We start from the raw sequence: 15393 nt of genomic DNA on the forward strand, positions 1-15393 counted from the left end.
TTTAAGGCAATGGTAAATTAATTTAATATACTTTAAATTCATTTAAATCAAAAAGTTTAAGAATCCCCTTATTTAAATAGTTTTGTTGTGAATCTGATACTTTAATAACATGCTAACATTGGTGTCTTCTCCTTTTTTTTTTGTTTACACCTAAGGGCAAGACTCAAGGGTCAAGCACAACTACCAAGCAATCGACTGGAATTACGGTTCCTGCAGTGCATGTGATGAGCCCCACCCCGAATACGCCAACTGTGGGCGAAGAGATTTTGATATTTCCCCCACTGTCTCCGCAATGCACCAGTTGCAGCATCGCATGCATGGGGACGAGAAAGCTGAGCGGGCGAGCAGAGCAAGCCACATGCATCCTCAGCCCTACTTCAGTGTCCCAAAAGGCAAACCTCAAGAGTCGCCCAGAAGCGCCAAGGTGTCCTTTATATTCAGCAATCCTTCGCTGGACTCTGTGAACCCTCATAACTTGGGATACCAAAGACTGATGGAGGACATCCCAGAAGTGCTGGAGGAGCACCGGTACATGTACGCGCAACAGAAGGACTACAAGCCGCTGGAAGCATCACTGGAGGTCGACGGCTTCCAGTACGGTTCCCACATGGTCTACGGCGATGCTAAGATCTTCGGTACGACAGAAGGCATCGAGGAGCCTTTGCTGCATGATATCTGCTACGCCGAGACTACGGATGACGCCGAGGACGACGATGACATTAGTTGTGAGGAGGACATGTTGATGATGATGGGAGAGATGAAGGACAAGGCAAACTCTCTCCTATCGCTCTCGGAATCTAGCGACGACATTATAGACCTCACTTCGCTTCCGCCGCCACCAGAGGGTGATGACGAGGAGGACAGCGATGACCTGTTGCAGTCTCTAAACTTGGCGATAGCCGCTCCACCACCAGGGTTCAGGGATAGTTCGGATGAAGATGACCACCAAGAGCGAAAAGGCTTAAAAAACGACATCCCTGTGTCGCTGATCGATTCGGTTCCAACGCAAGTGGCCAGTGGGACCGAGGAAGTGTTCAATGACGCCGTTGTCTCCACACTACAAGCTCTGGAGGCCTTGGCGGCCTCTGAGGAACAGTCTAATCCACAATCGGACAATAGTTCAGGTTCTTACACTATTGTAACGTTTATTCATTGACGTTGACCTTCCAGCCATTCCTTTATTTTGGTTTTGCTTCTCCGTATTCCATTGTCTTCAATGCAAACCCCATGTATTCTGTGTGCATTTGTTTTATTAGAAATGTAATTGTGATCTCATTATGATTTGTGGTTCATTTTTGTTCATGTATTTCATTATTTATGTTCTTATTTGTTTCATTTCATAACATTCAACGTTTTGTACAAATAAACTATTTTAAAGTATACGTGTGTATGGTGTGATGGCTAAAATGTTTGTCTCTTTGTGACACACAGGTGTAGAAATATCTCGGTCCTTTAGCCCCGAGTCCTCTTCTGATTCTGGGAATGAAACAAATTCGTCTGAAATGACGGAGAGCTCAGAGCTGGCCGCAGCTCAGAAACTCTCCGAAAACTCTCTGAAAATGTTAGTAGCCACAGCCGAAGGGTACCAAACTCTAGCCGAAGAGGAGACTGAGTTTCGATTGGTGCCGTGTGAGGTCCGGGCGTCTCTAGACGACTCCCAGTCCGCCGCGGTTGTCAATCTCTGTTCGGACCACTTCGAGATGGAGCCAGAAACAATGGAAACCAAGTCGTTGACGGACTACTTCAACAAAATGCACAGGGACATGATGATGGGAATGCCGCAGGGGAAGATCGAGGAGCAAGATGGTGGGATGAAATCAAGCGCCCAAGCAGAAGCCCGTCAGATGAACATCACGGAATCAGAGGATCTTGTTGGGATGTACAACAATTTCAATGGACGAGATTCCCAGCGTTCAGGTCCCTTTGACTTGGAGAGGATGTCTTATGCGTTTCAAGAAAGCAATCAAAGATTGCATATGATTCTGAATAATAAATCTGACGAGCACATTTACTCTGAGGTGGTTGGTGATGGTGGTCCGTTGCATGCAGACAGGGTAACGCAAAAAGCCAGTTTGAAGGACTCGATAGACTTGAACACAAGTTCCCCCGCCAAAGAACAATTTATGATTGAACGAGCCCGGAATGAACATCAACAGAGCAAGGCAGCTTCATCCGAACAAGAAATGACACGGTTATACGAGTACCACTTGTCCAAAAGGATGTCGTCTTTACAGAGCGAGGGAATCCATTCCCTCCAGAGTTCCCAGTGTTCGTCCATCGATGCCGGCTGCAGTACGGGAAGCAGTAGCTGCGTGACGCCAATGGACTCTCCTCTGTGCACGGTTGATAGTGTCCATTTGCATGGAGAGTCCTCTCTGAAAGGTCTCGGATATCCAAATCAGAACGTAGATGGAACGTTTTTGCGGAAGCACCATGGACAGGCTGGCCAAGAGTCAGGCCGAGAGGGATGCCAAAGGTTGCCCAAGATCAGAGAAACTACAGGTACTGCAAGCTTGAAACTTTAACTTGTCAAATGTGATATTTAACTAACCTAATGATACCGTTATCTATCTGTTCATTTTTGCTATGTAGAAACTGTAAAGCTTGACCATGTGGAGTTAGAGACTCACATTATTGGTCAGCAGCTGAATCATTTAACATTTAGTTGGAGCTGGTGAGCAAGTTATGGATTTTTGTAGCCCTCGTCTTGATTCAAACTGAAGCTAACCTAATTTGACTAATTGTCCCACATAGTGTTGGGGAAACTACCTTAAAACTAGGCTTTCAAGCTGTAAGCTGATGATACAGTGTTTGTAAAAAAAGTATTCACACCCCTTGGCTATACATTTTTCTACAACATGGAATTAGGGATTTATTTGGCTTTGATCAAATAAAACAATATCCTTTCATATCAAAGTGAAACCTATTTCTATGGAAACATGCATTACAGTTATTAAAGGGGTCCTATTATGCTTTTTCACTTTTTCAACTTTAGTTAGTCTGTAATGTTGCTGTTTGAGCATAAAAAATATCTCAAAAGTCCACTTCAAAAGGAGATATTTTATTTAACAGAAATCAATTTTCAAAAACTACAACAAACGACTCGTTTGGACTACAACGCATATTTTCCGGGATTTGTGATTTCACAAATATAGACGAATGGAATGAGACCTGGTTGAGCTGCACTAGAGAAGGCAACGAGTGTTATCACTACGTCGGAGACATGCTAGCTTTCCCAAGGCAGACAAACTTAGAGTGGTTACAATCATCTGGGTTTAAATCGTGCTCAAATTGATTTGATATTGACGCAAAATTTACACTGAAGCTCGCAGGTGCCTGTGATAAGGGGCATGACATTTCCCGACCAGGCGCCAAGTTCTGCCAATCACAACACACACTGGCCCAGCTAACCAATCACAGCACATTTCGTATTTCAGAAGGCGGGCCTTCATTTGCTACAGGAACTATTCGAGCCGTTGATGCCAGACTGGGACGAGAGGTGTTGTAATGTAAAATATGTGAAAAATAATGTGTTTTTCGAACAACCTAGTATGAGAGCCTGTTCTAGTACACCCCCAAAACAAAATCAAGACTTTGTAAAAGAGCATAATAGGACCCCTTTAAACAATTATTTGCACAAGTATTCACCCCCCACCCAGTAAATGTCAGGATTTAGTAGTTTCACCTTGAGTCTGTTACAGTTTAGTTCATAGTTTAACTTCAAATCTGCATGAAGATGTTTTTTCCTGCCAATCATCTTCGCAGAAATGCTTAGGCTCAGTCAGGTTACATTAAGGCTATGCAACGTTAATTCTCTGGGGTCAGGTCTAGGTCAAGTTGCACCGGCTCTTTTAGGTTATTTTTTTAAATTGAAATGTATATCCTCCTGAGACCCAGCTATGGAGTTTTTGCCTCTGTAGTGGACATTATATTTGAGTGAATTTCTCTGAGACCTCACACATCACAGTTGTAAGTCTGGATGTCCTGTACAGAGCACATTCAGGGCTTTCCAGAGATACCAAATGATTGGATGTTTCCCCGAGAACACTCCCTCTCCTTGGTTTTTAAAAATGGCTGACACTAATTTAGTGATAAAAATGTACATCCTTATGGAAATATGATAATATTTTGTAATTATAATTTAAATCTGACTAATTTTCTAATTGTTTGTCATAAATCAACATCTCAGGAAAATGTTATGGGGTTTCAAATCAAAATATGAGCTTCTGTTATGAAACAGGACATAATTAGAAGCTAAGTCTTAGGCGAAGTCTGTACTTTGTTTGCACCATTTTTTTTATAGAGACAGAGCATAGCTAGTAGGTGGTCAGCTCTTCTTAAAGTAATGCATAGTCACATAATATGATTCTCAGTGATCCAATAGCGGCCTTTCATATTAGTGAGAAGTTGTTGTAATGCTGTAAGTTTCAGTTTATCCTTAATTCTAACTTCTGCGTAACTAATGGTAAAAATAAATTTCCACTGAAATATAATACTACTTAATCATAAAACTGTATTTGAAATGAATAAGAATCAATAAATAAACACTTACATTACATTACATTACACTTACATAAATTACATTATTTTTTTATATCAGGTTTGTGATGAAGAGCCATTAAAAAGAGATTTATTCAAATAATGTTTTCTCTCTTGAAATGTAAACATGTCTAAATGTCAATGTTATCATATACTGTATGTCTAAAGAATTGAAGTTTGTCAGGTAAAACAAGAGCTTTTCCGTATTCAAGAGCGACCGTTACTCCTGGTTGGAGGCTTCCGTAACTATTGTTTATGAATAGTTGTTTCAACTAAATTAAAAGGTGCAATGGAAAAACATTTAGTAGTGCATACAGTAAGTTGTAACTTAGTACTCCTTTGTCAAAACTAGGGTAAGTTGTTACTTGCACCCAGATGGTGCAACTGGCCCCTAAACTCTTGACCACTAAAGGACATAAATGTTGTTGTTTTGCTGGAAATCTGATTCTCCTTGAGTTCCAGGTGTCTTGCTGACTCCTATATTTTGCTGCATTCATTTGGCCCTCCAGCCTCAAAACCTTCAAAAGATCCTCACAGCATGATTCACTGTGGAGATGGTGTCTTTCTGAGTATACATTAAAATGTTGTTTAGTCTGATAGGTTAGCCTTCTGGCATATCTGTATCCGAGATATTGCATGACGTTTTTTAACAGTAGCTCCTCTTCAGCGGCAGCGGCAGTTGTTATTTGCACAGTCTGGAGCTTGTAACATTGGTCTCTTGGTGTCCTCCCTCATCCGTCTCCTTGCACGATGACGCACCGTTTGAGGACGCCCTGCTCTTGGTGCATTTACTGCTGTGTCATATTTTCCCATTTCTTAATTATTGATTTAACTGCTACTCCAAGGGAAGCTCAATGACATGGAAATCCCTGCCTGGTGCTTTTCAATTACTGTTTCATAGAGCTGCATGTTTTTTTTCTGCATGGTCTTCCACAGTGCTGACTCATTTATGCTACAATCAATGGAAAGTCCTTGAGTACACAAAAGCTATTTAACTAGTTATGTGACGTACAATAAAAAGGTTGCACCAGTGATGAATTCTGACGTTATATTAAATAGGGGTGAATACTTATGCCAACCAATTATAAAAGGGGATGAATACTTATGCTAATTATTGTAGATTACTTACATAGAGATGTATTTTCACTTTTTTTCTGTTGACCAGATTTTGTACTTTGTGATTCAATGCAGTAAAACAACAAAAATGAAAAAGTCCAAGGAGAGGTCAATACTATTTATAAGCATTGTAATTTAACTTAAAGTAGATAAACTGCAGTTAAAGGGTAGTTCAGCAAAAAGTAAAATGATCATTTATTCATCTGTCGTCAAAAAAGATACTTTCAAGAATGTTGGTAACCAAACCGTCCCTTCAGCTACCGTTTTAAAAATGTAGTTAGCTACACTGTTAGTTATGGGTGCAGTGTTTTGTGTTGTGAAAATAGCTGTGCAAATGAATTAAATTGATGTTTATTATTGATTAAAAGTGAAAATATTCATGCTTTGGAATCAGTGTGTGCTTTACTTCTGCAAAAAAAAAAAGAGTCAGATTGCATTTCTATACAGTACCATTAGTTGCACAGAAATGGACCACTTCACCTTCAAATCAGGAATTACTATTTTGCAGATTTTAAGTTTTAGGATGCAATTAGAATTTCCTGATTTGGAACATTAAGCCTTGTGTAGAACGTTTCCGAAGTATCCTGCCCAAGCTTATCGTTGACGTCATTCATTTCAGTCATTACCTTATCATGGCGAATCAGGATGAGCAGGAACTTTGAGGGGATTTCATGAAATAATGAGACAGAATTCTGGCCGACTAATTTATCCCTCTCTTTTTCCTCCCCCAGTGTAGCACGCTGCAGATGGAGATAAAACGGAAGAATCGTCGTCTTCTCTCACGATATGTCCATATTCATCCATAGCACAGTTTCCTATGTGCCAAACCAGAAGTGATCGGAGGTCTTGAATGCTTCCCTGTTTATTCTTGCACTTGGCCTCAAATGACCCCCGCTCTGGTTGCCTCAGGGAGGCAGAAAAGGAATCTTAATAAGACAACTATTGGCTCAGGGAGCACTTTTTATGGAAACTGGTCATAATCACCAAATCAACCCTTGAAAGAGCTGATTACAACACTGTCATTCCCAAAGTCAACATGAAACTCAAAACCCATTTGGCTTCCATAATGTGACATATTGTATCCGCCAGAACTGGATTGTGAAAAGTAGGCATTTTGTGCCAGAATGGTTGGAGGGAAGGAGTTGGAATGACACAGATGTGCATTAAAAAAAGTAAATGGGATAAAATTTTGATTTCTTGTTGACTTTAATCTTCTGAAATGGAAGCGAATGACAGATGGTTTGACATTACAGAAGTCAGCACAGAAAACAAGTTTAAGACAACAAGCATTGGAACAAGGATTCCTTTGGACGACACACAATCCAGGCATAAGAACAGTGCATTGCTCTGAGAAATTCTAGCACTGGTCACTTAATATGTCTCTTTTAGCCACATTCTCTAAGACTGCATGTGCGGGGCTTTTATGCTCTGAGGATTTTTGGTTAAGCAGCAAAAGGACATTTCGAAGTGCTAGTTGGAGCGATTTGGGAAGTCACTTTATTTACTTTGCGTGGAGGCTTTGGAAAGTTATTTTGATGATCAAAGCAAAACTACATTTGCATTCGGTACGCTGTTATTTGGTTGCGGCAATGGCCATATGTTGAAAATCACTGCTTTTATTTAGCCATAGTAAAGCCATATGATATCATGCATACTGTACGTTTGTCATGAAGATTGAGATAATCCGGCCATTGCGATCCACTGTGATAACAGTGCTTGTGTATATTTTGTGTAATATGTAAAATGAAAAGGAAGTATTCTACAATACATAGAATTTTTAAAAGACAATATATATCACAGCACCTGATAGACGCATCCGTTTTGTTCCATGTGTTTATTTTAGTCTTCATACCAGAAGAGCTTCACATTCAAAAATAAGATAAATTTAGGCCACTATATGATCTGTAAACTGTAATTCTGTTCTCAACTTGCACCGTTTCATTTGCTGTTCTTATTTGACTGGCTAATGCATACATTTACTTAATTTGAAGTCAACATGAAGCATCGTTCTCAATCCATTTGAACTACTGTCATCTGATGTATTTCCCAGTGTAATGTATTCAAGAAAAGTGTAGAACAGTATTTTATACATGATTTGCTGGAGAGAGTGGTTGATAAATCGTTTTTGAGGTGGAGTAAGTTACCACATTTTGCTGAAATATTATAATTTTTTTATTATTATTATTTATTTAGAATAACCTGCACTTAAGAATTGTTCACAGTAAGACCAGGAACGTAATTTAAGAAAGTAAATATGTCCATTTTTATTTCATGTTGACTTTAAATAATAATCGTAATGTATTTTATTTGAATCATCTTCATTAAATATTTCAGCTTGAAAACTGTGATCTCGTGCTGTCTTTCTTTTCTTAGTGAGTCATTTTATTTCCTGTCTTATGCCAGTAATTAATTTATAAATAGGATGTGAATTAATTTTTTTTTTAAATATTCTTCCTCTTTCTTTTCTCAAAATTTTCGTCCTCTATTTTTGTGCTGAAGAAGCAACTGTTGTGTTGGACAGAGAGAATATTTTTAATCATTTCAAAATTGAAGTGCTTCACTTTTTCTGGTTTTGCTTTCATTTATTAGGAAATCATAGCAGAACTTGAGCAAACCCCTCACATTGTTTTGCTTAATCTCTAGTGCAGAAACTTGTCCCTTGAGATAAAGGATGAAAGTAATGTTGTTCCTCTTTATGGTGGTGTTTGAAGGCGGACTTAACCATTAGGCAAAGGTAGGCGACCACCTTGGGCCCCCAAAAGCCAAGGGCCCCCTAAAATGCTTTTTATATGCAAAATACACGTTCAGTGCGGACGCACAAGAGGTTGCTGTGGTGTTCATTACCACGACAACCATCTGTGCGTCCGCGTTGAACGTGCTTTTTAGCAAAAGTAGGGCGATGTAGAAAATGGGGACGGAATCCTGGAATCTATTCATAAAAATGGAATTTACTGTGTAAAGCGCAATTAGAATTAGACAGCCTTGCGTTGTGTAGACAATTGCATAGTGAAAATTACCCCAATGCACCACCTAGTGTCCAACCTACTCTAATACTATTATAACCTGTTTAAATGTGAACAAGGGATTTACAACATTAAAGAAATCCTTTATTTATAACATGTACATGAAAAATCTAAAAGATTAGACACAACTATGGGACACGGTCGTGCAGCAGCGAGCAACAGTGAAAGGAACCTCAAGGTTGTAAATGTGTGAAATTGTATAGGGCCCCATTCCTGTATTTTGCCTGGGGCCCCCAAATCGCTAAATCCACCCCTGGGTGTTTCAGTGACAAAATTGTTCTAATAACATATAATTCATCCATCATAAAAATGTAAGATAACAATGCTGATAGGTAGTAGTTTGGTAATATATTCCCTTTGCAGAATTACAAGGGAAAATATTCAGAACAACTTTGTTTGCAAGGGGAAGTTATGTTTAAATATACCCACTCTCACTTTTGTTTGAAATTTTTTTGTGGTTTAACATTGGTCAATAACACCTGTTCTTCAAGTAGCACAGGGTGTACAACTTGACAAACCAGCAAAAGTACTGAACAACAAGTCACGAATGTCAGAAAAGAACCACAGGTTTGATGAAGATGGTGAGTAATTGAATGTTTATTTCATTTACCGTATTCAGCTCTCTCATATAGTCATCGTGTCTCAAACAAAGATGCTCTGAGGTAATTACAGCAAGTGCATTTTTCTTAATATGCAGCTAATATATTCATAAAATGTTAATTTATTTCCTGAATGTTTGAAAATTTGTTATTTTCAGATATTTAAAACTGTGCCAGAAATATCAGCTAAACCAAAATCTCTCTCTTTTTTTTTTTTTTTTACATTTCGTGCACTGATTTGGGGGAAAATAAATGTTGTGGAGTTACTGTAAACATGTAAAATGTGTTATACAGGGTTACGTAAAGATCTGTGGGCAAAACACATTTACTCATTTATCAAGTTGATGCCATTAAATCTGAATCCAGCTAAATGTAATTTAACACAGATGAAGCTGTGTTATGATGAAGAATATCATCATAATAATTATCCATTGCTATAGCTCACAAAAAAAAAAAACATACATCATACACTCTTGGTACCTTTTCAAAACGTAATATGTACCATTTAGGTACAAATATCCACAATTTAGGGGTACATAAGACACACATGTATATATTTTTGAAAGAGTGCCTCCCTAGTGACAGCTATTTGCCTTTTTTCTGAGAGTGCATAAATGAGTGCATAAGTTTGTGAATGACAATTACTGTATGTAGACTCATGAGTCTATTGTTTTATCATTATTCTAGATTTTAACACACACTATCTTCCTCTTTTAGATGACAGAGAAGACATTCATCATCTTTGCGGGTCTCATCTCTTTGTTGGATGCAGGCGAGTGGTACCCCAAAAGTCTGAAGTGTGACGTTTCTCTGGCTAGTAACGGGAGCGAGGTCACAGTCAACTGCACTGAACGAGAACTAACAGAAATTCCTTTGGGAATCCCAACGAATACCACCAACCTGACCCTAACGATCAACCACATACCCCATATTACGAATGATTCATTTCACAAACTGCAGAACATCACTGAGATCGACCTGCGCTGCAACTGCGTACCAATCAAGGTCGGGCCCAAAGACCGCGTCTGCACCCAGAGCGTGACGATTGACAACGGCACCTTCTGGAAGCTAAAGAACCTCAAGTCGCTTTATTTGGATGGTAACCAGCTGTCCAGCATACCCAAAGGCCTTCCTCCCAACATAGTGCTTCTGAGTCTCGAGGTCAATAGTATTTATTCAATCCTTAAGGAGAATCTGACAGAACTGACGAATATCCAAACACTGTATCTCGGCCAGAACTGCTACTTCCGGAACCCATGCAACACATCATATTACATTGAAAAGGATGCGTTTGTGCAGCTTGACAAGATGAATTTGCTTTCTCTGAAGTCTAACAACTTGTCTTACATCCCCCACCAACTACCATCCAGCCTCAAAGAGCTGTACCTGTACAACAACAATATTCAGACAATAACAGAGATGGACTTTCACAACCTGACAGAGCTGGAGATACTGGACTTGAGTGGGAATTGTCCACGTTGTTATAATGCACCTTTTCCCTGCGTTCCATGCCCAAATAATGCTCCCCTTCAGATACATCCAAACTCCTTCAAGACCCTGAAGAACCTAAAGACTCTACGGCTTCATAGTAATTCTTTAACACACATCCCTTCAGAGTGGTTTCAAAATCTGACTCAACTTAGTCTTCTAGACCTCTCGAGCAACTTTTTGGCTAAGGAGATAACATGCACCTCCTTTCCTTCGTGGTTGCCTAATCTGGAAGAGTTGGATCTGTCTTTCAATTACGAGCTCCAGGTGTATCCTACATCCCTCAACCTTTCAAGATCATTCCATCACCTTAAATCTCTGAAGGTCCTAAGAATCAGAGGGTATGTGTTTCAAGAACTCAAGCAGGAAGACATCCAACCGTTGGCTAATTTGAACAAACTGGAGCTCATTGATCTCGGCACAAACTTCATAAAGATAGCACATCTCAGCGTCCTGAGGAACCTGAAAAGCTTCAAAATCATCAACTTGTCCGACAACAAAATCTCAATGCCTTCTCAAGGAGAAACTTTGCTTTCTAACCACAGAGAAAACCATTATAGTTCTCCAATGTCGCAAGGTGCACAGTACCACAATGGAGAAGTGAAGGATATGCACTATTTCCTTTATGACGAATATGCACGCAGCTGCAAATACAAAGACAAGGAACTCTGGATTTCAAGTCCTTTCAACAACGAATGTAGCTCCTTTGGAAAAACATTGGATATTAGTAGGAATAACATATTTTTCCTTCATTCTAGATTTTTGGATCTTGATGAGCTGAATTGTCTGAATCTCTCTGGGAACGCCATGAGCCAGAGTTTGAACGGTTCTGAGTTTGTCCAGTTGAAGAATTTACAATATCTAGACTTTTCAGACAATCGTCTGGATTTGATGTTCTCTTCAGCATTTCAGGAACTAAGCAGCCTGGTGGTTCTGGATATCAGCCGTAACAGCCATTACTTCGTGGCTGAGGGTTTGACTCACATGCTGAATTTTACAAAGAACCTGGGTAAGCTGAGCAAATTAATCATGAACGATAATCAAATCTCGACATCTACCAACACCGAAATGGAGAGTTTTTCTCTGGAGCATTTGGAGTTTAAAGGCAACCGTCTTGATATGTTGTGGAGAGACGGAGACACGAGGTATGCCAACTACTTTAAGAAACTTTTGGCCTTGAAGTCTCTTGATATCTCTCGCAACAACCTGAACTTCATCCCGCTAGAAGTTTTTGAAGGTCTTCCAGACACCCTCACAGAGCTGTACATTACTAACAACCGGTTAAAGTCATTTCATTGGGAGGGCCTTGTGAACCTTAAAAACCTAAAACTGTTAGACCTCAGTGGGAATCACCTGACGGATGTTCCTGCATGCTTGTCTAACTATACAAAATCAATCGAAACTCTGGTTCTACACAAGAACAACATTGTAAAACTGACTCCCAATTTTCTCAAGGATGCATTCAGCCTCAAGGTCCTGGACCTCAGTTACAATCGCATCCAGTTCATCGATGAGTCGAGTTTCCCGGGAAATGTCATAGACCAGCTGCAGACCCTTTACTTGAACAACAACCGGTTTGTGTGCTCCTGCAATGCCACGTGGTTTGTCCGATGGATCAACCGGACGTCCGTGAACATCCCACGCCTGGCAACAGATGTCACCTGCGCTTCACCAAGTGCCCAAAAAGGTCAAAGTGTGATTTTCCTCAACATCCAGGCCTGCCAACACAATTCCCTATCCATCATCCTCTGCATTTTACTGACCTCTGTGATTCTAAGCATCCTCACGCTCACCATCTCCAGCCATCTCTTTCTTTGGGATGTTTGGTACATCTACCACTTCTGCTTGGCCAAACTCAAGGGATACCGTCGGCTTTCCTCCAACAGCTCAGTCTACGATGCCTTTGTTGTCTACGATATGACTGATCCAGCCGTTCATGAGTGGGTCATGCAAGAGCTTCGCGTTCACCTGGAAGACAAGGGTGACCCAGGGATGCAACTCTGTTTGGAAGAGCGGGATTGGGTTCCTGGATGTCCCCTCATTGAAAACCTTTCCCAAAGCATACAGTTGAGTAAACGCACTGTTTTCATTCTGACCGGACGATACATCAGGAGCGGCAGCTTCAGGACAGCATTTTATTTGGCCCACCAGCGACTCATGGATGAAAGGAATGATGTTATCGTACTGATATTCTTGGAGAAAATGCCTTGTCATTCCAAGTACCTCAAACTGAGAAAGAGGTTGTATAAAAAATCAGTTCTCGAGTGGCCGAGGAACCCTCAAGCGCAGAGGTACTTCTGGTTCAGTCTCAGAAGTGTCATGGCAACTGAGAGTCAGCAATACAATAAACTCTTCCAGGAAACTCTGTGATCGGGACACACTCCATGGACTCGCTAACACATCTGAAGCTTTAAAGCTGTATTTCTGCATTTGAAAGCTTCTTGGGTAGCTGACACATATTTGGAAAGTTGACTTGCAGTCCTGCAGTGTAACATATTGTGCTTCAATTAAAACAGCATTTTGCTTATTCTTTTATTATGTATGCCGATTTTATGACCATAAAAATGTTACTGTTATTATTATTATTATTATTATTATACATACTCATAGCAGTGTTATTTTATTATCATTGCGATACTATTATATTCTACTAATACTTTGAGTTGGCTTTTATTTTTGTTCTTTTTTTATTTTAATTTTAAAGTTTTATTAATTTTGTCTGTTTTTGTCTTTTTTTTTAAACGTGTCTATATAGTTTTTAATTTATTTCAGTTTTAGTTTTTTTAGTACAATTTTAGTATCATATTAAACTAAATGAAATAAAAAAATAAGATTTTAATTAAGCTTGTAAAATATTTCTAAAATATAATGGCTTAATTATAAAAATTTTAATTAAGCTTTTTAATTATTAACATTTTTTTAATATTTTACTTTATTTCTGTTTAAGTTTATTTTACCAGTTTATTTTTGTAAAGGTTTTAGTGAACTATAAAAACCCTGATTCATAGGTTTTATGTAGTAACAGTTTTATGCTAATTTAAGTAATTTTATGCTTACTGTAAATCCTTACAGTCATATCACCAATCAGGATGCTAATCAGGTTTTTGTTGTTGTTGTTTCAATGTTGGTTTTAAATGCCCAGGTCAAATTTTTGTTGTCTTTAATTACAGTTAAATAGGTTTTTGTTCAATTCTGTCTAAAATTCCAGCATCATATTTTGGAATATTTCTGTTTTTCTGGAAGAATGGATTTTCAAATCATGCTAACAAATCAATGTACAGTATTAAGTATATTTCAGTTTATTAAAAAATTAAACGCTGTCTGCTTTTCCCATGGTTTCCAAAGACGTGTTACCCAGGGTCCTCGTGGGACCGGAATGAAAGTGATTAAAATAGAAAACCACAGCAGCGTGTCATTGCCATAAATATGAGGTAACGAAACAAAAACTGTATATTCTTAAATATATATATATATATATATATATATATATATATATATATATATATATATATACTTCCGTACCCACTGTATATACATAAGTAGCCTTAATCTATGGGTAAACTACATTCACCTCTCTATCATGTCACAAAAACATACAGAGAATATATGTACATGTGTTAATGAAGGTAAAAATGTTATACAGTGCCGTAAATAATAAGAATTTACTTAAATTTACTTAAAATATAATTAATTTTAAAATAATTTTAATGCATTAATTTTGCTTTTCAATGCACCCTATAATGCACTGAATGATCCCATAAATAGTTGCAAGCAGTTTTAAAGGGGTCGTATGATGCTGCTAAAAAGAACATTATTTGGTGTAATGAAATGTGTTTATGCCTTTTAAGGTTCAAAAACACATTATTTTCCACATACTGTACATTATTGTTTCTCCTCTATGACCCGCCTTTCTGAAACGTGTCGATTTTTACAAAGCTCATCGGTCTGAAAAGCGAGGTGTGCTCTGATTGGCCAGCTATCCAGTGCGTTGTGATTGGCCGAATACCTCAAGCGTGTGACGGAAATGTTACGCCCCTCACCATACTGTGATGCCCTGTCATAACATAAAACCATGTCTGCATTTGTGATCGGAGAAATGACAAACAACAAGCGCTACTCTATACTCTCTAAAAAACTCGCGTTTGAATTGTCAGTGGCAAATTCTTTAAATATAAAAAACATACTTACAGACTGTGAGTCAGAACAGCCGGCATTGTAGTCTACTCTCCCAGGATCAGGAAACAGTCCTCCATAAAATGTGCTGCACACATCTGAATATTTGGGTTAAACTGTTCTGGAACAGTGTTGTAAATACAACTTAACCACTGATTTCTAGTTGTGTCCTCTTTTGGAAGGCCAAACAAAGTAGTTTCGCTTTCACAGCGAAAAAGTGTCACACACCGCGGCCTTGAGTGCGCGGAGGCCAGAGGCCTTGAGTGAGCCGCGGTCTAGAGTGAGCGGAGGCCAGTTTGAGTGAGCAGAGGCCGGTGAGCTTGAGAACGGCGCGGCCGGCAGGCTTGCGGCAACCACATGTGACAACCCCGGGCTGGACTCAGCGACCAGCACGGATCAGCTCCAGGCATGACGAAGCGAATTTCGTCCTCTTTTGGAAGACCCAACCAAGAAGT

The 15393-nt window shown here is 39.2% G+C and overlaps 2 protein-coding genes across 2 annotated transcripts in view; both read left to right on the plus strand.

The window, feature by feature from the left end:
• The window catches only part of LOC107563879 (FERM and PDZ domain-containing protein 4-like), a 66515-nt gene extending 58594 nt beyond the window's left edge, over window positions 1-7921 (plus strand). Inside the window, exons 13-15 of the mRNA XM_016248847.1 lie at window positions 156-1124; window positions 1432-2502; window positions 6387-7921. Of these exons, the coding sequence (XP_016104333.1) occupies window positions 156-1124; window positions 1432-2502; window positions 6387-6391 (2045 nt within the window). The 3' untranslated portion in view covers window positions 6392-7921. The remainder of the gene's footprint in view (window positions 1-155; window positions 1125-1431; window positions 2503-6386) is intronic.
• Window positions 7922-9239: 1318 nt separating this feature from the next.
• LOC107563880 (uncharacterized) overlaps window positions 9240-15393 on the plus strand; it is a 13557-nt gene continuing 7403 nt past the window's right edge. The window contains exons 1-2 of the mRNA XM_016248848.1: window positions 9240-9259; window positions 9995-13132. Coding sequence (XP_016104334.1) covers window positions 9251-9259; window positions 9995-13132 — 3147 coding nt within the window. The 5' untranslated portion in view covers window positions 9240-9250. The remainder of the gene's footprint in view (window positions 9260-9994; window positions 13133-15393) is intronic.

This window comes from Sinocyclocheilus grahami, unplaced genomic scaffold, assembly GCF_001515645.1.
Source record: "Sinocyclocheilus grahami isolate Dianchi unplaced genomic scaffold, SAMN03320097.WGS_v1.1 scaffold894.1, whole genome shotgun sequence".
NCBI classification, from domain to species: Eukaryota; Metazoa; Chordata; class Actinopteri; order Cypriniformes; family Cyprinidae; genus Sinocyclocheilus; species Sinocyclocheilus grahami.